The sequence below is a fragment of the Ostrinia furnacalis genome, unplaced genomic scaffold (genome assembly GCF_004193835.3).
Source record: "Ostrinia furnacalis isolate ACB-3 unplaced genomic scaffold, ASM419383v2 OfSCF2600, whole genome shotgun sequence".
NCBI lineage: Eukaryota > Metazoa > Arthropoda > Insecta > Lepidoptera > Crambidae > Ostrinia > Ostrinia furnacalis.
This window is the reverse complement of record NW_021132839.1, coordinates 599,326-622,835: the sequence shown is the minus strand read 5'-3', so window position 1 is coordinate 622,835 and position 23,510 is coordinate 599,326. Positions and strand designations below refer to the sequence as shown.

Below are 23,510 nucleotides of genomic sequence, written 5' to 3'. Positions count from 1 at the left end.
TTTGTCAATACTGTCAATTGCGTCATCATTGCTGGGTTATCTGTCAAAAAAAGTCTTACGTTTAATTTTTCGGATAATGTAGCTAATATTTACATAAAATCGCCTAAAATTGCATGTAAGTAAAATAAATACATGGATATGATACACATAGGTCACATTTGTTGTCCTACAACTCCTAGATATACTTTCTCGAATTTGCAATTAAGCATCCAAAACTGGTTTTTTCTATTTGCTGACTTGATAACCTGATTTGTCCAAACTTTCAGCTTCAAAATGTCTTCTTCGGCGATATACATCTTGGACGTGAAGGGCAAAGTGCTCATATCACGGAACTACCGCGGCGATGTGGACATGGGTGTCATTGACAAGTTCATGCCGTTACTCATGGAGAAGGAGGAAGAGGGCATGCTGACGCCCCTGCTGCAGACCAGCGAGTGTACGTTTGCCTACATCAAGACCAACAACCTGTACATTGTATCAACAACCAAGAAAAACGCTAACATTGCACTGGTTTTTGTATTTTTGTACAAGATTGTAGAAGTTATGGCTGAGTATTTCAAAGAACTCGAAGAGGAGAGTATTCGCGACAATTTTGTTGTGATCTACGAGTTGCTGGATGAGCTGATAGATTTTGGCTATCCACAAACTACTGATAGTAAGATTCTTCAAGAATACATCACTCAGGAAGGCCACAAGTTGGAAATGCAGCCGAGAATACCAATGGCGGTTACAAACGCTGTATCATGGCGGTCTGAAGGCATAAAATACAGGAAAAATGAAGTGTTCCTTGATGTGATTGAGTCTGTCAATTTGTTGGCCAATTCAAATGGCAATGTTTTGCGGAGTGAAATCGTTGGTGCAATTAAAATGAGGGTATATCTATCTGGTATGCCCGAACTGCGGCTTGGCTTGAATGATAAGGTTCTATTTGAAAGCACTGGAAGGGGCAAATCAAAATCTGTTGAACTTGAAGATGTCAAGTTTCACCAGTGTGTCAGACTGTCCCGTTTTGAAAATGATCGGACAATTTCATTCATTCCACCTGATGGGGAATTTGAGTTAATGTCCTATAGATTAAACACGCATGTGAAGCCTTTGATCTGGATCGAATCTGTGATTGAACGTCATGCCCACTCCAGGGTGGAATACATGATTAAAGCCAAGTCTCAATTCAAAAGACGTTCAACCGCTAATAATGTTGAGATCATCATTCCAGTGCCGGCTGATGCTGATTCTCCTAAGTTTAAAACCACAATTGGTAGTGTGAAATATACTCCAGAACAGAATGCCATTACTTGGTCTATCAAATCATTCCCAGGAGGCAAGGAGTACTTGATGAGAGCTCACTTTGGTTTGCCATCAGTAGAATGTGAGGAAGTAGATGGTAAGCCACCTATCCAAGTAAAGTTTGAAATCCCCTACTTCACTACATCTGGCATTCAAGTTAGATATCTCAAAATCATTGAGAAGAGCGGCTATCAAGCCCTGCCGTGGGTGCGATACATTACCCAGAATGGAGACTATCAGTTAAGGACAAACTAACACATTTAACACATTCCTTCTTTACTTAAGTTTGCACGATATGTTATCTGTTTGCAAGTTAAATCCATTGTCATTGTTGTAGGTATATTATCATAAGTAAAACATTATAGTATTATGTATTTAATATTTGACGCGCTATAATAAATAATATTCTCTAAAAACGGGTGTGTCACTTATCCTCACCATTATTAATTATTATGTATTGTTGTCCCATATAATGCTTATTTTATTTGTTCATTCTTCATTCATATTCATGCTGATGATAGTGTGGTGCAATCAGTATCTTATTTCCATTCAAATTGACTTTAAGCGTTGCATGGTACTCGTACGTGACGCCGATCACTGAGTCATGCGAGAGGTGACGAGGTGAAGGAGCAGAACTGTTTGTGGGTATGGCTTTCACCGTGTAGTAATAGTCTTTTTGCGACAAACATGACATTTAGCTAATGTTATCAACAATCTTTGTTTAGCTACTAAATGAAATCGAAGTCAACAATAAATAAAATAATAGCTAAAAAAATTATACTCCTCCGTAGAAATTACATGCAATGGTTCTCGGTGAATCAGCATTGCTGTGCTAATTTTGCAGGCGTTTTATTTATGTTTTTCACAAGCCAGGCTATATTCCGGAGGCTTTACTTACTCTTTGTCTCTTTTATGACAAGTTTACTACCCTGCTAACTTCGATATGAAATCACATTGATTTCGTTTAATTTAAAGTAACCGGCATTGACCAATATCGGCGCAAAAATAATGGCGCTCTTCTCGCTATTCCTTCCCATTGTACAGTCCTCAATACATCTTTTATACATATATTCTATTAAAAATAATTGAGGTACTTACATTTCAGTTATGCAATAAAGACTTACTTAAAAAGTTACAAGTAGGTATGTAGGCGTAGGGTAGTTACACGTCTTTATAACTATTGCACAGAAACGCGCGTAAAGTGAGTAACTTTTAAATACTAAAGGCCCTCTAGCCAGAAACCGTCTCGGCCGGAAAATACTTAATTGAATTAATGCTACAGGTAGAGAGTTCACGAAGATGGCAATTACAATAACAAACTAATTGAGCAATCAATACTCTAGTGATTGCTTATCAAGAGTTTATCAATCCAGCTGTCAAAATTTCAGATACGAAGCAGATAAATGACTTCATAGTAATTTTTACTGTTTACAACGTGGAAGTATTTGCTTTTCAAGTTTTAAAGTAATGTTTTGTGTGTAAATATTAATACATTTTAGTTAATTAATAGGTAAGTAAGCCTGAATAACTTTTAATAACTTTTACGTCCCATGAACAGACGAAACGTAAGTAGGTACTAAGTAAGCGAAGTTGCGGCGAGATAATATTTTATGACTAATTTTTGTAAATTTTATATTTCAGCTACAAAAATGTCTTCATCTGCAATATTTATTTTGGACGTTAAGGGAAAAGTCCTCATATCACGAAACTATCGTGGTGATGTGGATATGGAGGTCATCGATAAATTCATGCCGTTAGTTATGGAAAAAGAAGATGAAGGCATGTTGACTCCTCTTCTGCAGACCGAGGAGTGTACCTTTGCCTTCATCAAGACCAACAACCTGTACATCGTGTCTGCAACTAAGAAGAATGCTAACATCGCTCTTGTTTTTGCATTTTTGTACAAGCTTGTTGAAGTTTTTTCTGAATACTTTCAAGAACTTGAAGAGGAGAGCATTCGAGACAATTTTGTCGTCATCTACGAGCTGCTTGATGAACTGATAGATTTTGGCTATCCGCAGACTACGGACAGTACGATTCTTCAGGAGTACATAACGCAAGAAGGTCATAGACTAGAAATGCACCGAAAAATACCTACAGCAGTAACTAACGCAGTGTCGTGGCGATCTGAGGGTATACGATATAGGAAAAACGAAGTGTTTCTCGATGTTGTCGAGTCCGTTAATTTATTGGCGAATTCCCATGGAACCGTACTACGAAGTGAAATTGTTGGTGCAGTTAAAATGAAGGTCTATCTTTCAGGAATGCCTGAACTGCGCTTGGGCTTAAATGACAAAGTTTTGTTTGAGAATAGAAGAAGCCAAGCTAAATCAGTTGAGATTGAAGATGTCAAGTTCCACCAGTGTGTTAAGTTATCACGCTATGCAAACGATCGGACCATATCCTTTATTCCGCCTGATGGTGATTTTGAATTAATGTCTTATAGAATAAACACGCAAGTTAAACCTCTGATTTGGATTGAATCTATGATTGAGCGACATGCTCACTCCAGGGTTGAGTATATGATTAGAGCAAAGTCACAGTTCAAAAGACGCTCAACAGCTAATAATGTAGAGATTATTATTCCCGTACCAGCTGATGCTGATTCTCCAAGGTTCAAAACTACCACTGGCAGAGTGAAATATACCCCGGAAAACAATGCTATTACTTGGTATATCAAGGCATTTCCTGGTGGCAAGGAGTTCTTAATGAGAGCTCATTTTGGTTTGCCCTCAATACAAGGGGAAGAATTGGATGGGAGGCCACCCATACAAGTTAAATTTGAAATTCCCTACTTTACAACATCTGGCATGCAAGTCAGGTACCTTAAAATTATCGAGAAAAGTGGATATTTAGCTCTACCGTGGGTGCGGTATATCACTCAGAATGGAGACTATCAATTGAGGACAAATTAACTTGCTTTCTTGTTGTGCAGTTTACATTATCGTTATTTTATACTGAAATTAAAACATGCAATTAAGTTGTAGTATTTTATTTTACTTTATGAGATAAAGTGGATCATCATTACTGCTTCGCAGTGAGATTGAGATACTGCTGCTGCTTCGGTTTCGGGTATATTCAGGGATGATGGACACTGTATAACCTTCAAGCATCAATCCTTTTTGTTTGATCTGGTTTGATCCTGGACATCCTGTTTAATACACTTATAACGATTAACGGTATTTTAACGGTAATTAAATTTCCAATTTCTGAACGATAAATAAAATGTCATAACGCTTATCAGTTTGACATTGATTGATAAGCGGCGAGCTCGGTGATTGTTTGTTTACTTCTCATTTTCACGGCATTATAAATTAAAATGTTGGCAAAAAGAAGAAACTTTCTACAAAAAGCTGCTCTAAAAGGATGCAGATGCTGTTCTGAAATATTTCCTATCACCGAAACGAAGATAATTCGTAAGAAAAAGCCAAATAAGTCGGATAACCTCAACAGTGAAAAAGTTTTAGAAGTTAAAAATGTTTCCAAAGAATTTCGAGTCAATGAAGTGAATATTCAAATGATATCTAAAAACATTTATGAGCAGCTTTTTACAAGTGCTAGTCCAGCTTTAGATGCTAAGACGATTGAAAGGTACATAAACATTTTCTTGTCTGTTTGAAGCTTAGATTAATCTAAGTTCTGAGGTCCATACATTTGTATCGTGATAGGTGTAATAATTAGAAATAGCTACTATACATACTACATAATTATGCTTAATTACTAAATTAGTATTAGAGAATGCAACCATAATCACTTTCTATTGCCTGTTAATATGTTTCAAAACTTTTAGTTGCCAGAACAATCTCTTAAAGCATGGTATCAACTACAAAGAACACAGTCACATGCCCGACGTGGAGATAAAGCTGCCGAAGCTAGAAGGAAAGGATGTGGTGGAGCATTTCTACAACATTGGTGAGAGGCAGAGCGCTCCATATAGGGAGCTGTTAAGAAAACTGGCTAGTAGCAAACTGCCTCCAATGCCAAAGGTAAATGAGAAAAGATTAGAATTTTAAACTTGGCTTACTGTGTTGCAGTAAATGAAACAAAAAATTACTTTATGACAACAAAATTTAAGAAACAAGAAAGTAGGTTATACAGATATTAGATTTATTTTTTTACCTGGATATTATTATTATTTTATTGTGATCATGTTAAAAAAATTATAACAATATTTTTAACAGGAAAAATCATTAACTAAAATATTCAAATAAACTGAATCTTATTGTGATTTTCTTATTAGAAAATGCAATCATGACTGACTATAAAGTTCTCATAGTATTGCAGTCTTTTAAAAATTCTAACTAGATTAAGTAATGATTCATGGTCTTCACATGTACACCCAAAGTATCAAAATTAAGCTAAAATTTCCAGAAATGGTCAAGAGCATTCGGATGGAGTAAGTATGTGGGTGATGTGGCACATCCGGTGCCTTGTCCCCCGGATGATGCGCTGGTGTTTGATGTGGAGGTCCTGATGAGTGCGGGGAAGAGGCCCACGCTGGCCTGTGCTGTATCCACTGATGCCTGGTAATTGTAAACTAGATAACAATAAAATATCTACTCATTCCCATCCCTTTTAGGATGTTTATGTGATTTATTTAGACTGAAATTATATGAACTAGAAAAATGATAATAACTACTGTCTATAACTACTTACTAGTCACTGTTTGTTAGTTTTTAAATTTGCAACTGTCCACATTGCATGCCATGGCATTCCACTCTATAACTTACTAGCTTTCCGCCCGCGGCTTCGCGCGCGTGGACCCCTGAACCCCATGTTTTTCCAAAATAAAATTTAACCTATGTTACTCGTGGATAATGTAGCTTTCGAATGATGAAAGAATTTTTTAAATCGGCCCAGTACTTTTTGAGCCTATTCATTACACACATACAAAAGTAGGTACAAATCTTTCCTCTTTGTAATATTAGTGTAGATGAATCAGTCAACAGATGCTATGTTTTAATTTGTGATAATATTTTTTCAATGAAAATTGCAATGTATCTTTGAAGTAAATGTATTTCGTTTTCAGCCAAATGACGTCCACTGCTGGACAAAGGCCTCCCCCAAGGTTTTCCACAATGAACGGTCCTGCGCTGCCCGCATCCAGGCTCTTCCCGCGACCTTCACCAGATCGTCGGTCCACCTAGTAGGAGGCCTGCCCACGCTACGTCTTCCAGCCCGAAAATGTATTTAGGAAGGAAATATTTTTCTAGGTATGGCTGGGTCAGTGAACCACTAGCCAATGGAGATCCTCACACACACTTCAGTAACGTCAACTACCATGACTTGATACCCTTGGAGACAGACGGCATGAAGCCGTGTGGAGACTTGCAGAGACCCAGGATAGTGATAGGCCATAATGTGTCTTATGATAGGGCGAAAATCAAAGAGCAGTATTGGCTGCAAAAAACAGGTTGGTACATAAAATCTGTTAGATTATTGCTTGCTGTAAAGGGGAAAATAAGGGGAATACTCACATGTGTATTAGTTTATATTTAAGCAAATTAACGGTTAAAGTTACCTGCTCACTTCTTGGGGAGTACTTATTAACCGATTGAGTCCCAGACGGCATTAATTAATGTCATAACAATTGATTATCTATTGTGTCTAGATTCGCGGAGCTTGAAGGATTAATAAACATTCTAGTGAGGTACCATGACCATCCAAAGATACCTTACGTTACGATGGATCTAGAAGACACGGATGTTCGTTCGTTCGTTTCAGCCTAATGACGTCCACTGCTGGACAAAGGCCTCCCCCAAGGTTTTCCACAATGTAATAATTCAAAATTCGTTCTTCCAGGAGTTCGCTTCATGGATACTATGTCGATGCATACTTGCGTGAGTGGCGTCACGAGTTACCAGCGGACCGTCCTCAAAGCCCGTAACAAAGAACCGCATCCCAGCGACGACGACTGGATCGAAATCAGTGCTTTAAACAATCTCAGCGAGGTACACAACTGTAGCTAGTGCTTGTTTGCTTGTAATGTCACTAGTAGGATTGACGCCAAGGCTTAGGCCGTACTCCTTTAGATAAACTACCATTTGTGCATCATAAAAAGCAATTGTGACTTCTCATATGACTGACTTGTTCTCATCTAGATTGTGTGCACTGTAAAGCTCATTAGGTGCATTAAAGGTCAGTTACTTCATTGCGTTTACTCGTATTTGTCTAATCTATAACTTGTTCTCACCTGCAGGTCCACAAACTGTACTGCGGCTCGCCCATCGATAAACAAACCCGGGACGTCTTTGTGGAAGGCACGATGGACGACGTGCACGAAAGCTTCCAGGATCTGATGCGGTACTGCGCGGGAGACGTGGTGGCGACGCACAGCGTCCTGAGGGAACTTCTCCCACTTNTCCCGCTGTTCCTGGAGCGATTCCCGCACCCGGTCACCTTGGCAGGGATGCTGGAGTTAGGTGATTTGGGTTATCGTTACCTTAGTGTACAAAGTTAAATCTTAGCTTCTTATTGTCCTTTTAAAATATGTTTTCTCCTTCACTACCATTAACCATATAGAAGCTCTTAGGCTGAGTTGCACCAACTTATTTATAACCGTAACTTTAACAATAACCGGTGTTTTTTGTTGAGTTAAAATGGTGCAACTCAACCTTAGTGTACCTACAGCTAGAGCAAAATCTCTGACTCTCTGTCTCACTTAAAAGTGAGGACTACCTTCACTGACTGTCCTTATGTGGTTACATATCCTTTGCTGTATGCCTGTGTCTATGGTACTGGTGTATTTGGTCATGAAATATATCTTCTTTAATCCTTCTGCTTTTTAGGTTCCCAAATTTTTCCATCAAACTATGTATAAAAAATAAAATTATATTACAGGATCAGCCTATCTTCCAGTGAACTCCAACTGGCTTCAATACATCGACGCAGCAGAAACCGTCTTCGAAGACTTGAAGTTAGAATCTCGACAACTGCTATCCCAAAAGGCGGATGAAGCTTGTCACATGATGGCGAATGACGCTTACAAAAAAGATCTTTGGATGTGGGACCAGGATTGGTCGACGCAAAAGCTGAAATTAAAAAAGATTGCTAAAAAGAAAAAAGATAACACGCCGTTTGAATTAGAAACAGTTGAAGATCTTGAAAAAAGAACTAAAAGTTCACTTAAAGAAAAAGATTTTAAACTTTTGAATGAGGAATACATAGATTATATTCAGAAAAACACACAAGAATCAGAAACAATAGAAGGTGTGAAAGAATTAAGTAAAAAGTTTGTATATCTGTATGCAATGGCAGAGTCGCTGCCAGTAAGAAGGCCGTACTTGCCTGGTTATCCTGCGTGGTATAGGAAGCTTTGCACAAAACCTGGCAAAGATCCTGATTGGACTCCAGGCGCTAACAATATTACGACTAGTATGCAGGTAAGTTATTCCCAAAAAATAATGTTTATTCCTTTCAGACAAAGGTCTCCCCCAAGGATTTCCACAGCGACCGATCCGGTCAGGTTCTTCCCGCGATCTTCACCAGATCATCGTGTGGGAGGCCTGCCGTAGCTTATTCTTCCGGCCCGTGGTGTTTATACCTAGGGCACTATTTAAGTTGTGAGCCTCGACAACATAACGTGTTGTTAGACGACATCTGATACTTTTAATGAAAAGTTTGACATTTTTGACTACAACCTTATTCAAAACTTTTTATCATTTGAGCACGTTTTGTATTATTAACATTGAATTGAAAATTATCTTTACTACAAAAACATGGAATTGACTTGCGGAAATTTTCGCGCGAAGATTTATTATGACTTTCGACGTGGTTAATCAATACAAACTAGAGAAATTTAGAATGGTTAATTCTTAATAGTAAACAGCCACTTTTTTTCCAAAAGTCTTCAGTTTAATAAGGGAAACTGACCAGCATAGTCGAATCGCCATTCGTGACAAAAATGTGAGCTTTTACACGTCTCGTCAAACAACTGACTATTTGAACACTCAAAATATGAAATAAACAGGTCCAACGCTACAAAATTCTTGATTGGAATCTAGGCACTTCTTTTGGTACCCATATATTAAAATTAAATGCGTGAACAGCGATTTATGTAGCCAGAAACAACTGTCGGTGCGGTCAAAAACCATGCTTTGGAGGTGCCTCAAGCTGAGTGGAAAAAATGCTATGAAAAGTGTTTCGGACACATTAAAAAGTACATAAATCATGAAAGACAATACCAATAAACGCAATCAATACCATTTTAATAATAAACTACTTTGTTTTCATAGTTAGGCTCACAACTTAAATAGTGTCCCACGTAGTCATTGGATAATATTGGAGTCATGCAGGGAACATTTTTAAGTCCTTCATGTAATAATGTCAATAGAATTCCTCATAAATCGGTTTCAAATAGCTTGAAGTTATTTAATATAAAACTGTTTACTTTTGCACAACAATTATGTACTTTTGTATTTTTATTCATCTATTCTATGCCCACTTACTCTTTGTTACAGATAACTCCAAAACTCCTCCGTCTATCCTGGGAAGGGTATCCTCTCCACTACATTCAAGAAGAAGGGTGGGGCTTCCTGGTGCCCTTTAGCAGGACGCAGAAGGAGACAGAGGGAGAGCCCGTGTTGCCTCTAGAAGAACTGTTAGCGGCATGTCCTATGGCGTTTTGTAAGCAGAGTGACATTGAAGCCAATGTGCATTTGTTACCAAAGACTGTTGAGGTTAGTTTTAAAAAGAATTTTTCTTCTTGTCATATTGAGGACTAACCTACACAGTGTCAAAACTCTACTATAGACCCACTACACTGAACTGTTCCACCAAACTAATTGATAGGGGGGTGCTGCCGTCGTTCAACTGTATATTTTATGTAGTTTCCAACGTGGAAAAAATCGGAACCAGCGATCCGGTATTGACGATGGGGCCCTCCTAGGCTGTCAATGTCACGGGTAGTGGGTCTAATACAAGAGTGGCGTTGTCAGTAGCATTAATAAAATCTTCTTGTTTGTTTGGCGGCGCAGGGCACGACATCATGTGCTTTATCGGCTGGGGAACATAACCACACTTGCACTCCAAGTTATTAATACACTAGCTGACCCGGCGAACTTTGTTCCGCCTTAATGGCAATAAATAAGCAGACTTTTTTTAAATTTCGAACGGGATAAAAAGTATCCTATGTCCTTCTCCTGGCTCTAAACTACCTCCCTGACAATTTTCAGCTAAATCGGTTCAGCCGTTCTTGAGTTATAAGCGAAGTAACTAACACGACTTTCTTTTTTTGTAGGAGGATTTAGGCAGAAGAGCGTACTATGCTCGGAAGAAATTCGACGAGCAAGCGGCGGCTAACCAGTACCATGGTTTAGGCGTGTGGTGCGGCGTACAAATACAAGGTACATAAATCTAAATTAATCATGGTAAAAATACATCGCACAATAGTCACAGTACAATCCGATTGAGCTAACTGCGCACCTCTGGAATGCGACTCTCTCTTCCACTTACCACACCGTACCGTCCGTACCAGAGCGTCGATGTGACGTCACAGTTCGACTTCGAATGGCATATATTTAAACCGCAAAATATAATATAATTTGTTTGCAGGTTGCTGTCACTTCTTGCGACTACCGCACAAAGATGGGCCGAAGTACAAAGTGGGGAATCCCCTAGCAAAAGATTTCCTGGATATGTTCAGTCAGAATGTGTTGACTGCGCAAGGGAACGAGGCGGAAAAGGTACCATATATTACCATTTAAATATGTTTAAAAAAAACCTTGTGTCTGTTTCTATAAATTAAGCTCTTGGTTTCTCACAAGGTTTTTTGTGAATGACTTTATCTTATTATTCATTTGAGAATTCTGAGGTGCCAATGAGCAATCAATCATTGTACAAATCATAGCACAGCATGTCAATTTATTACAAAATCGCCCTTGTTACAATGTTTTGCAATAAAACAGTCTGACGTGCTCTCATTTGTACAGACTACAGCATGTCAAGTCAAAGACAAACACTGTGGCATCTAGTAGTCGTAGTTGTCTACAGAATATGCCATAGTGTTAATCCTAATAATGTCTATTGAAAGATATCAATTTTAGGTGCTAACCTTCGGCCGTATGATGTCGTACTGGCGGAACAACCGCGAGCGAATCATGAGCCAGCAAGTAGTGTGGTTGCCACAAGAACTGCTACCGGCTCAACTGAGGGGCACGCGGCAGTACGGAGCCATTGTGCCACAAGTGGTCGTGTGTGGGACGCTTACTAGAAGGTAAGTAGTGGCATTGACAGAAGAGCCGTTGGTGGCTCAACTGATTGGCACACGGCTGTATGGTGTCATTTAGGGTTTTCTACAGGACGTTTAATAGACGATAAAGTGTAGTATGATGTACTGGCGGAACAACCGCGAGCGTATCATGAGCCAGCAAGTGGTGTGGTTGCCGCAAGAACTGCTGCCGGCTCAACTAAGGCGGAGCCATTGTGCCGCAAGTGGTTATGTGTGGGACGCTTACTAGAAGGTAAGAGTTGTAGTATGATGCCAAGGAGAGCCGGGTGAGTCTAGACAGGCGACTCGGCATGATAACAGAGAAAATGCCATCCGGTCGTGCAGTCCAATTGCAATCAATGTACAGTTTAATTGAGGCGTGGTTTGGCAACTGTATTCAAACTGAATTTGAACTGCAATTTGGCAATGAGGATCAGTACTGTTGTAGAAAATTCAATAAAACTAGTATCTACGTTAATCTTTAAGACATAAGAAAGATATATCTTTTTGAATTATCCAAATCGGACCATTACTTACGAAGATATTAAGTAATAAACATAGGCCGTTTTTGCCGCTAAAAGTCAACGTACGCAGGGCCGCGTGACGTCACTATATCCGAATCGAGCGCAGCCGGCGTACTATTGGGATGGAAAATATTTTTTTCCAGCTAAACTATCAGTTTTAGAAAAAACCTTTTAATAACATTTATTCATCAAAATAAAGTAACCTATCGACCAGTAATTTTTAAAAATAAAAATTGTGAAAAATAAGTATCGCTATGTCCAAAAACCACATTTTCATAGGATTCGATGCAATGCGGAGACGCGGTCGGGGTGAGTGTAACTTAATGATTGTTTGTATTGAACATAATAATACATAAGATGATGCTAATAATACCCAGTTTCTGGCCTGCAGGGGGGGGGGGGATAAGTCATACCCAGCTTATAGCCTGGGGGGAGGGGCAAGCCTTACCCAGCTTCTGGCCTTGGTGGGAGGGGGGGAGAGGCAAGTCATACCCAGTTTCTTAAATAGATTTCCAGGAGGGAGCAGCTGTCCTTTCCTGCAGCAGCTGGCCCGCCCATGGGAACGGTGAATAGATAGGCAGGTACGTAGGTTTAACTCAAAAAAACTAAATAACAGGTAGGTATTGCGTGTACATCGAAATGATCTTCATAGCAATGTCTTGTAGCCCAGGCAGAGTGTATCTGCCTCAGCTATACCTTATTGTTAGAAGAATAAATTAATACTTATACATTTTTATATTTTACTTGGAAGAAGACAACACTTATGAACACTTTATTTGAATAAATCGCCAAATATACCACCGCGGAGACAGACCCCAATCGCGTCTCTGCGTTCCATTGAATCGTATGAGCGTATGGATTTTTTGCGTTATTTTTCACAATTTCTATTTTTAAAAATTACCTATCGATAGCTTACTTTATTCTGATGAATAAATGTCATTACAAGTTTTTCTCTAAAACTGATAGTTTGGCTAGAAAAACATATTTTCTATCCACGCAGTACGCCGGCAGCGTTTGGATCGGATATAGTGACGTCATGGTCCCCGCGCCGGGCGGTCAGTGAACTTTTTTAGTAATTTGGCCATAACTTCGTCAATTTTTGTTGTAGAACAAAAATTTTTGGACTGTGTATTAAGGATTTATTAGCCCTATAAATCTGCATTCACAGCTAAAAATCGAAATGATCCTCATTGGAGTACAGGTGAATGAAGTCCGTCAGTCATAACGTTCGGCCGCACTCGTGTGACACTGCGCAGCACAATGTCTTCATACATATTATTTTACATGGTTTGTCACAAACCACATGACAAACCGTTTGTCGCATGTCAGCGTTGGAGCAAGCGTGAAATGCATGAAAAGAAGCGAACCACTCCAATGCTTAGTTTTATAGTAAACTTTGCAACTTCTTGCTTAGTTCTTAATGGATAGCTAGCCTCCCTTTAACAGAGCGAGCGAGCCAACCTGGATGACGGCGAGCAACGCGCAGGCGGAGCGCGTGGGCTCCGAGTTGCGTGCCATGGTGCAGGCGCCGCCGGGGTACAAGTTTGTAGGCGCCGACGTCGATTCGCAGGTATTGGTGGAACTTATTTCGCTGCAATAAGGTTTAAAGTGCAATGAAATTGTCTAAATATATTTTTCATGCACTATATCTAGATACTAACACTAAAAATTGCGCGGGTAAAAGGATTTACTTAACCTTTCGCAAGAATCCGCGGTTCTGGTTCCTAGCCACACATACTCCCCTAACAAAAGGTACACATGCGTTGAATACTTGTTTAAAGTGACGTTTAGTTTAGAAATATCTTTTTAAACAATTGTTCAACGCTTCGCAATTTCGAAATGTAGAAGAGAACGGGAAAATTGCCTAGTCTAGTAGTTTTAAATGCTAAAATATTACTTATGTTTTTTGTGAGCAAGTGGAGTGTGAAATTATAGTTTTGTGAGATTCTGTATTGATAGAAAAGACAATATTCATCATTTCTCAGTCTAAATGATTCCCATAACAGGAACTCTGGATAGCAGCGTTACTCGGGGACAGTTCGCTAGGCCTGTGCGGAGGGACCGCCTTCGGCTGGGCCGTGCTAGCCGGAGACAAGTCCACTAAGACCGACCTGCATTCGCTGACCGCCGCCGCTGCCGCTATCTCGCGCGACCACGCCAAGGTCATCAACTACGCCAGAATATATGGTAAATAAACAGAGATTACATTATTTTGTTCGCTAATTTCAGCCAAATGACGTCTATTGGATTGGACAAAGACCTCTCACAAGGATTTCTGCACTGCCCGCATACAGGTGCTTCCCGCGACCTTCACAAAATCGTGTAAATTACAAAAGATGTTGATAAAACTGGCCTAGAAATAGACTGATATTGTTTTCTGGATGTGGTGGTATGGCAAGCATTTATAAATGCTCCGAAAAAGACTTATCTACACGTTTAGAATGTGAATTTTATAGTGGCTGGAGGAAAATGGGAAATCGTTTGACTAAGCGTTCCTTGGCTTGTGTCCAGTGGTAGGCAGGCATTAAAATAAAATTATGAAATAGACTAAACTAAGAATTTACGAGTCCAAAAACGACAGTATTTTGCTAGTTTTGAAAAAGAAATAAGTGTTGGCATACTACATTTTAACAAAGAGGTTATGCCATACATACATAGTTACTTCAAAATTTTCTGAGAAAAAAAAATTAATACAAAAAAATATCTAGTCAGCCCACATTTTATATTTAAATTATTTTTTAAAACGTTAATATCGACATATTTACTGCGGTAGTTCAAAACCCAAAAAGTTGGCCGCCCCCGGGTGGACTCGAACCACCAACCTTTCGGTTAACAGCCGAACGCGCTAACCGATTGCGCCACGAAGGCGATACGTGACTCTTTCAAAATATGAGACAGATAATATAAACACATACGGTAGCTGTAGGCATGAGGCAAAAAACACCTAAAGATAACACTATCTATTTAATTATGTATTTATTCAGCTGGTTTTATTCAATTCTTAATTATTGTTGAACATTATAGGTATTATTAATTTATTACAAGAAATTATAAGTAAGTAGACTAGCTCTTGCCCGCGGCTTCGCCCGCGTGAAATAAATTTTGTCACAGATCGTTTTAATTTATAGCGTATAAAATATGTTATTCTGATGTATAATAAACAATAATACTGTAAAGTTACGTCAAAATCCGTTCAGTATCAATAGATTTTGCTTGAAAGAGTAAAAAAAATATGCCCATCCTCACAAACGTTACAATATCAGTAGGATTAAGTGGTCAACAACTAGTACCTGGTCAACTACTGGGTCAACCACGGAACCAACCACTAATTTTGTGTACTGTGTACTGTAACAGTCAAGTGGAGACTAACGCCCGTATTCACAAACATTACTATGAGGTCTCACAGTGCGCGTGGACGCACAGGGTCACACATGAATCACAGAGCTCTATTCAACTGTGCGTTCTATTTGCTGCTTCACTTAAGCAAGCATCGTTTGTGAATACGGGCGTAAATATGATGATGATGACAATAATGGTATAACTTACTACTATAATGAAATGTTTATACTTTCTGTTATGAGTAAGTATTAATATTAAAGTGAAAAGTGAAAAGCTGATTGTATGGCACATAGAAGATACTTGGTGACCTGAGGTGGTGGGAGCCTGATGACCTGTAATACAGGTATACTAAATACCTAGCATAGGCATCAGAATCACACAAGAATGAACATCAAACGTATCTTATACATTCACTATGTAACTCTGTTCAATTTTTGTGTGAGTAAATAAAGAGTTAGGTATTTATTAACTTCTATAGGTGCCGGTCAGAACTTCGCCGAAAGACTGCTGAAGCAATTCAACCCGACCATGACGATATCGGAGGCGAAGAGCAAAGCGGCCAAAATGTTCACCACCACCAAAGGCCGCCGCGTGTACTCGCTGAAGAAACAGTATATGGAGGGGTTCATCTTGGATGAAGATGAGGAGTCCAAGGTCGGTGATAGGTTTATAAATGCAGAATATAATAAATCATGATCATAAAAAAAATATTGTCCCTTTTTTGTAGAGTTTAGCTGATAATCTCTGTATTTGAAACTTAGGTAAAATGGGTGTTGCGGCGTTCAGCCTCCTTGCTCTAATCTGTGCGCGGCGCGGCGTTTTATTTTTAATTAGTATAGGACTTCTTTTGTTCTCTCTCTTGCTTGGTCATCGTACTGAATTGTCATGATTTCAACATGGACCTATAAAAAAAGTCGGACGGATTCTCATCAACAAAATACTGTGACATTAGGATACACCAGCTTGCCTGTACGTACAGGCCGGCACGCACACATTCACACCCTGATACACCACTTCGAGTGCAAACTTCACACAGTTGACACATTTAAGCAGCGAAAAAACAACACGAATACGACATGTCTTGTGTGATGAAATTGTGTAAAAACCGTTCTGTTCGAACAAACAAAAATTAAATTAAGGAATCACATTTCACAGGCAAAATAATAATCCAATCACTTATTTCCCGACATTAAAATATTGAAATTAATTGAAATCAAACACATCATGATTTTCAATAATATGGATAAATTTATACACTTATGAGTAATAAATTTATGAAAACAAATTATTAGGATACATCACATTTATGAATATTATAGTTATTTATTCGAATGATTATGAGTTTCGATCATTAGTATAGAAAAATATATGAAAACAAATATTAGTAAAAACTAAGTGTATGATTAGTGATATTATGAATATCAATGATTATATTTTTAAATATGTAGGTTTTAAATTTTTTATGAAGAATGATCATTATGGTATCAAATTGTATGAGAAATATTTTCGGACCTCCAATGATAGGAATTGAAAAGTTATGTAAGAAAATGCGCTACCTAAAAAAAACTATCAGAGATAATAATAATATATTGATGATGCATAAGATTATGATTATAATGTACACAAGATTCGTAATTTGTAACTGCGTGAATCATTTTTGATCAACATTATGTACATACCCTGACACACTGACTTGCAAACAATGTAAGAAAATTTGAACATTGAAAATTTCGCGCCTACCTCAACGCATTCACCTTTCATCTTTTTAAAATGGCACGGAATAATTCTGTCTACATTTCCAAGTAACATCTGCCGATCTATGTTTTTCTTAAAATAAATGGGTATAATGTTTTGGCTAACATGGCATCCCTAAATTCACTCACACAATAGACAAACGCCAAAATTTTGCGTCACAGTTTTGTTGTAGCGCGAGTTCCGTCCGCCTTTTTTTATAGGTCCATGGATTTCAATATATTTGTAAAACCGTAAAAAGCGTTATAATTTATGTTCTACGAAACAATGGGGCTCCTGTGAGATGTGGGAGCGAGATAGCAGAATTGGATGCTTGATGCGAATGGAATGAGAGCTTTACAAGTATGGGATTGTTTTAGGGTTTCAAATCGCTTTTGAAATAGGTACCTTAAAAAGGATTTTTGGGTGAAAATTTACGAATTTAAGCAAGTGCGCATCCCGTACTTGTCCAGTTTCTTATTTTTTTATTTCTATTTCTTCTTGAACTTGTCAGTTATTCGGTAAAAAAAAGTACCTATTCTTCATCATCATCATTATTTCAGCCATAGGACGTCCACTGCTGAACATAGCCCTCTCCCAATGTTTTAAGATATTTTTTTAAATACCTTTTTTTTTTATTTAAAATATGTAACTGTATAAACCTGTTTAATTAAAAAGGTGGTAGAAATGGCGGGCTACCAAGCGACGCGTCTCGCGAAGATGAGCGGCAAGCGCGTCGAGGACATGTTCGAGCGGCCTAAGTGGGTCGGCGGCACCGAGTCCGACATGTTCAACAAGCTGGAAGAAATTGCTGGTGAGATTTAAACGCTTTTTTACAATAGCCATACACCTGCGTTGCGCTGTCACACAATTTTACCCTATACATATACTGATGACTGAAAACTCTGAAAGGTTATCCCTTAGAAGTAGGTACCTATATGTTTTTTCCAGTCGTCAGCGCTTCTAGATTACTTATTATTATTATTTTCTTGCCTTTTTCGGTCCTATTGCTACTACATAAGACACAGTGTTTAGCTTTGACTAAAATTGAGAAACATGGGCCTCAACGCGACATTTCGGCTCGTCATATAGTACACAAAATTAAGCGTTCGAAATTGACTTTATTTTAACTACATACGATGCCACCAACGACGCCTAAGTATTATGCTTTCCCCACATATTGAGCGTTTTTCAAACGTCGTCGTCTCGTCAGCGCATGTGCAGCGTTGACGTCACGTCCGCGCGGCGTCAACTTTGAAAAAAAGTTAGTGGGGGCATCGCTGAATTAGGCGGGCGTTGGCAAGACGGCGACGCTCGAAAGTGTGGGGTAGTTTGAGGTACCGTCGTCCATCCATTCATCGTACAGTGTTTAGCATGTCTTTATCTCAAACATCCACAGAATCAGAGGCGCCTTCGACGGCCTTCCTTAGCGGGCGGCTGTCGCGGGCGCTGGAACACGCGCACGGGCGCTGGGGCTCCACGCGCCTCAACTGGGCCGTGCAGAGCGCCGCCGCAGACTTCCTGCACCTCATGCTGGCCAGCCTGGCGCACCTGGCGCCCCGGGCCAGGTACTATATGTAGCACAACAGCCACAGGCGCCGTCGACGGCCTTCCTTAGTGGGCGACTGTCGCGATGCGCAAAGCATTTCCTGACGCAAAAAAAGGTACTGTCAGAGTTAGAAGAAGAAGGCAATGGCACAGCTAGGGACTATCATACCAACAGCTCCCCATTCTTAGATTTTAGTTGGGCTCAAAAACGGACTTCCGACAAGCTTTACTTCAACAATATTACGTTACTCCGACACTACATTGCTTCGAAAAACGGATTATAGGTTCTCGTACTTTTGTTGGATTTTTTTTTGTCTATCAAAACTCCGTGCTCCGAAGAATTATCCGGACTTATTCCTGCCGCCACTTTTCGCCACCGATTTACCCGACAGCACTTCCACCCCCATCACTTAGATGGTTGGCAGTCCACAACAGTACGTTTTTCTAGAAACTTCCTGCCCCGTACAACCAAACTGTGGAATGGACTGTCGTCTGCGGTGTTTCCGGACGGATACGACCTGCAAGCTTTCAAGAGGAGAGCGTATCTTTATCTTAAAGGCCGGCAACGCACCTGTAACGCCCCTGGGACTGCGGGTGTCTATGGGCGACGGTAATCACTTACCATCAGGTGATCCGTCTGCTCGTTTGCCTCCTATCACATAAAAAAAAAAAAAAACTAAACATTCAAATTCGTTCTCTGTTCTAGGTTTTGCCTGAGTTTCCATGACGAAGTACGATACCTAGTCCCCGACGAACATAAATACGAGGCTGCGTTGGCTCTGCAAATCACCAATCTCCTCACAAGGGCGTTTTGTTCCCAGAGGTTAGTTCTTCATTTGTTTTTTATGTTTATTTTCAANTCGGTCGGACACTAATTAGCAGAGTAAATACAAATGAGTAGGTCATCTTCATAGAAACGCCCGAGCGCGGTTTGTGTGTGAGCGCGCCAATACGTATGCGGCGCGCACTGACAAAATTCAGCGCACCTCACCGCTAATCCACGCTATGTATTTACTCTGCTATTAGTACAAGCTTTGCTTAGTTTGGGACTAGAGGCGCAGTGTAAGATGAAAAAAGAGAGATTAGTTAGGTATGATGTTGTGTTTCTCTGTATTTACCACTTAAAATGGGGCTCCTGTGAGATGTGAGAGCGAGATAGCAGAATTGGATGCTTGATGTGAATGGAATGAGTGCTTTACAAGTAGGTATACGATTGTTTTAGGTTTTCAAACCGCTTGTGAAATACCTGAAAAAGGCTTTTTTGCTGAAAATGTAAGACGGGCTTAAACAAGTGCGCATTCCGTACTTGTCCAGTTTCTTATTTTTTTATTTCTATTTCTTCTTGAAAATATCACTAACTTGTCAGTTTTTCGGTAAAAAAAAGTACCTATTCTTCATCATCTTCATTATTTCAGCCATAGGACGTCCACTGCTGAACATAGCCCTCTCCCAATGTTTTAAGAAAACCTTTTCTTTTTATTTAAAATATGTAACTGTATAAACCTGTTTAATTAAAAAGGTGGTAGAAATGGCCGGCTACCAAGCGACGCGTCTCGCGAAGATGAGCGGCAAGCGCGTCGAGGACATGTTCGAGCGGCCTAAGTGGGTCGGCGGCACCGAGTCCGACATGTTCAACAAGCTGGAAGAAATTGCTGGTGAGATAATAAATATTAATCATCAATTAGAGTCCTATTGCAACTGAGATACCACAGTGTTTAGCCTCGGCTCGTCAAACAATACACAAAATTAAAAGTTCGAAATCGCCTACTACATAAGATGACTCTATGCCTACATACTTTAATGTTTCAAGAACAAGAAACTTTTTGGATTTCTCTCATAATATTACTATACCTACCTATCAAATTCACAGATTGCAATGCATCTGTTACTCGGCCATACTTTTTAAGGGTCTTTCGAACGTCATTTCACCAACGCCTGCGCAGCGTAGAAACGGCGTTGATGTCACGTCCGCGCGGCGCAAACGCAACGGTTTTTGCAACTGCGACCGAGACAAGAGACCGAGTCGGGAAACTGCGACCGTTACTTTAGGCAATGTATATCTAAGCGTCAGACTGTAGTAGCGGTCGCGGTCTCTGGTTTCGGTCTCTTGTCTCGGTGGCTTGTCTCTATCGCAGCGCGAACCACCGCCTTAAGATATCACAGTGTTTCGCATGTCTTTATCTCAAACATCTACAGAATCAGAGGCGCCTTCGACGGCCTTCCTTAGCGGGCGGCTGTCTCGGGCGCTGGAACACGCGCACGGGCGCTGGGGCTCCACGCGCCTCAACTGGGCCGTGCAGAGCGCCGCCGCAGACTTCCTGCACCTCATGCTGGCCAGCCTGGCGCACCTGGCGCCCCGGGCCAGGTACTATATGTAGCACAACAGCCACAGGCGCCGTCGACGGCCTTCCTTAGCGGGCGCTGTCTCGGGCGCTACAACACGCGCCTCAACTGGGCCGTGCAGAGCGCCGCCGCAGACTTCCTGCACCTCATGCTGGCCAGCCTGGCGCACCTGGCGCCCCGGGCCAGGTACTATATGTAGCACAACAGCCACAGGCGCCGTCGACGGCCTTCCTTAGCGGGCGCTGTCTCGGGCGCTACAACACGCGCCTCAACTGGGCCGTGCAGAGCGCCGCCGCAGACTTCCTGCACCTCATGCTGGCCAGCCTGGCGCACCTGGCGCCCCGGGCCAGGTACTATATGTAGCACAACAGCCACAGGCGCCGTCGACGGCCTTCCTTAGCGGGCGCTGTCTCGGGCGCTACAACACGCGCCTCAACTGGGCCGTGCAGAGCGCCGCCGCAGACTTCCTGCACCTCATGCTGGCCAGCCTGGCGCACCTGGCGCCCCGGGCCAGGTACTATATGTAGCACAACAGCCACAGGCGCCGTCGACGGCCTTCCTTAGCGGGCGCTGTCTCGGGCGCTACAACACGCGCCTCAACTGGGCCGTGCAGAGCGCCGCCGCAGACTTCCTGCACCTCATGCTGGCCAGCCTGGCGCACCTGGCGCCCCGGGCCAGGTACTATATGTAGCACAACAGCCACAGGCGCCGTCGACGGCCTTCCTTAGCGGGCGCTGTCTCGGGCGCTACAACACGCGCCTCAACTGGGCCGTGCAGAGCGCCGCCGCAGACTTCCTGCACCTCATGCTGGCCAGCCTGGCGCACCTGGCGCCCCGGGCCAGGTACTATATGTAGCACAACAGCCACAGGCGCCGTCGACGGCCTTCCTTTATCATCATCATCATTTCAGCCACAGGACGTCCATTGCTGAACATAGGCTCCCCCAATGACTTCCACATCGCACGGTTGGTAGCGGCCTCCATTCCAGAACTGCTACGGACTTCCAGCCTGGCGCACCTGGCGCCCTGGGCCAGGTACTGTCAGAGTTGAGCCGCGGACGAATGTCCAATTTTATAACAATAACTCGTGGCTACTTTTCAATGGGCCCGGAGGACACCGTCTGTTTTAGTGGTTGGCTCCGCATTTAGTGTGCAGGCGGGGAGAGTCCCACATAACCCACTGACTGTCCCCATCGGCCAGTGGGTATGCGCAAAGCATTTCCCGACGCAAAAAAGGTACTGTAACGTCAGAGTTGGTTTGAGTTTTTTTATAGATACGATGTCGGGCAATATTGCCGGGATTGTTGCTAATGACACAGTAACTGCCCTAGTTACCGCTCCCTATTCCTTAGTTTTTAGTTGGAATCAAAAACTGAACTCCGGCAAGCATTCCTTCGACATTACATTACTCCGATGAGTTCCCACACCATTGAAAATCGTCATGGCTTCACTCCGACAGTATGCTACTTCGAAAAACGGGTTAATAGGTACTCGTACTTTAGTTGGATTTCAGTGTCTTTGTGTCAGTGTTCTTTTGTGCCTTTTTTGTGTGTTAAAAAACTGAATATAGTTCTTCAAATTAGTTTGATGTTCTCTGTTCTAGGTTTTGCCTGAGTTTCCACGACGAGGTGCGATACCTAGTCCCCGACGAACATAAATACGAGGCTGCGTTGGCTCTGCAGATCACCAATCTCCTCACAAGGGCGTTTTGTTCCCAGAGGTTAGTTCTTCATTTGTTTTTTATGTTTATTTTCAATACAAAAAAAAAATATTTTGCAAATTTTATGGCCTGTAGCAATCTGTATCTAAAGTAGCTGAAAGTCATTTATTAACTTCTTATTACTTTATCGACCTCTCCCATTGTCCTGTAGGCCTAAGATGCGCGCCGTGATAACTTTTATCAACGTCAATTATTATTTGTATGGGCAAAATCGATAAAATGGCGTGATAACCGCCTATCACGGCGCGCATCTTAGGCCTACTGGACTGGGTAACAATAACATGAATTTATCTAGAGCTAGAAAGCATCAAGATCTTTTTTCGAAATGTATCAACCACACTTTTTATTGTTCTCAAGTCTCAGACCAAAAAATAATCTTGGTTTCCAGGGTAGGAATAAACGACCTACCACTATCTGTGGCGTTCTTCACATCGGTTGAAGTGGACCAAGTATTGCGGAAGGAAGCAACCCTGAGCTGCACCACGCCTTCAAACCCGCACGGGCTGGACAAGGGCTACGGGATACCTGACGGAGAGTCGTTGAACATATTTGAAATACTCGATAAGTGTAAAAGTAATAAAAAAGGTGATTAAAAAATATCTTTTTTTTTTAGCCAGGACGATGAAACATTTTCATGTACTTATATTGCATTTTCGAACTGAAAAGCTATACTTTTCTGATGTATGTACAGGCAACTGATATTTTTTATTATTTAACTAAAGTTCAATCTTGAAATCTGTATATTTTTGTTTGTTTTGTCTTTATTGTAGGAAAAAAAAATCCACATTATTATACCCCCTATTGCCAAAATC

At 41.0% G+C, this 23,510-nt stretch overlaps 2 protein-coding genes, 1 non-coding gene and 1 pseudogene across 3 annotated transcripts; 3 read left to right on the top strand and 1 right to left on the bottom strand.

Annotated features, from left to right (window-relative positions):
• Nucleotides 1–3: 3 nt before the first annotated feature.
• LOC114355998 (adaptor protein complex 1, mu subunit) lies at nucleotides 4–1,630 on the top strand. Its single transcript, XM_028309072.1, has 2 exons — nucleotides 4–115; nucleotides 267–1,630. Exon 2 carries the CDS (start codon nucleotides 274–276, stop codon nucleotides 1,540–1,542), a length of 1,269 nt encoding a protein of 422 aa, XP_028164873.1. The 5' UTR covers nucleotides 4–115; nucleotides 267–273; the 3' UTR covers nucleotides 1,543–1,630.
• Nucleotides 1,631–2,413: 783 nt separating this feature from the next.
• LOC114355999 (AP-1 complex subunit mu-1 pseudogene) lies at nucleotides 2,414–4,267 on the top strand (annotated as a pseudogene).
• A 235-nt stretch (nucleotides 4,268–4,502) lies between these two features.
• On the top strand, nucleotides 4,503–23,303 carry tam (DNA polymerase gamma, catalytic subunit tam). The gene is made up of 18 exons (XM_028309070.1): nucleotides 4,503–4,878; nucleotides 5,078–5,273; nucleotides 5,659–5,813; nucleotides 6,501–6,700; nucleotides 7,090–7,238; nucleotides 7,487–7,709; nucleotides 8,128–8,669; nucleotides 9,747–9,965; nucleotides 10,526–10,631; nucleotides 10,840–10,970; nucleotides 11,331–11,500; nucleotides 13,465–13,588; nucleotides 14,025–14,205; nucleotides 15,836–16,011; nucleotides 17,767–17,902; nucleotides 18,488–18,656; nucleotides 19,343–19,459; nucleotides 23,087–23,303. Exons 1-18 carry the CDS (start codon nucleotides 4,607–4,609, stop codon nucleotides 23,289–23,291), a joined length of 3,471 nt encoding a protein of 1,156 aa, XP_028164871.1. The 5' UTR covers nucleotides 4,503–4,606; the 3' UTR covers nucleotides 23,292–23,303.
• Nucleotides 14,813–14,886, bottom strand: TRNAN-GUU (transfer RNA asparagine (anticodon GUU)). The gene has a single exon. It is a non-coding gene; the product is annotated as a tRNA-Asn (tRNA).
• Nucleotides 23,304–23,510: the final 207 nt, after the last annotated feature.

What these genes read in the sequence shown, in the direction of transcription:
- LOC114355998 (XM_028309072.1), top strand. Translation starts at nt 274, where the DNA reads ATGTCTTCTTCGGCGATATACATCTTGGACGTGAAGGGCAAAGTGCTC.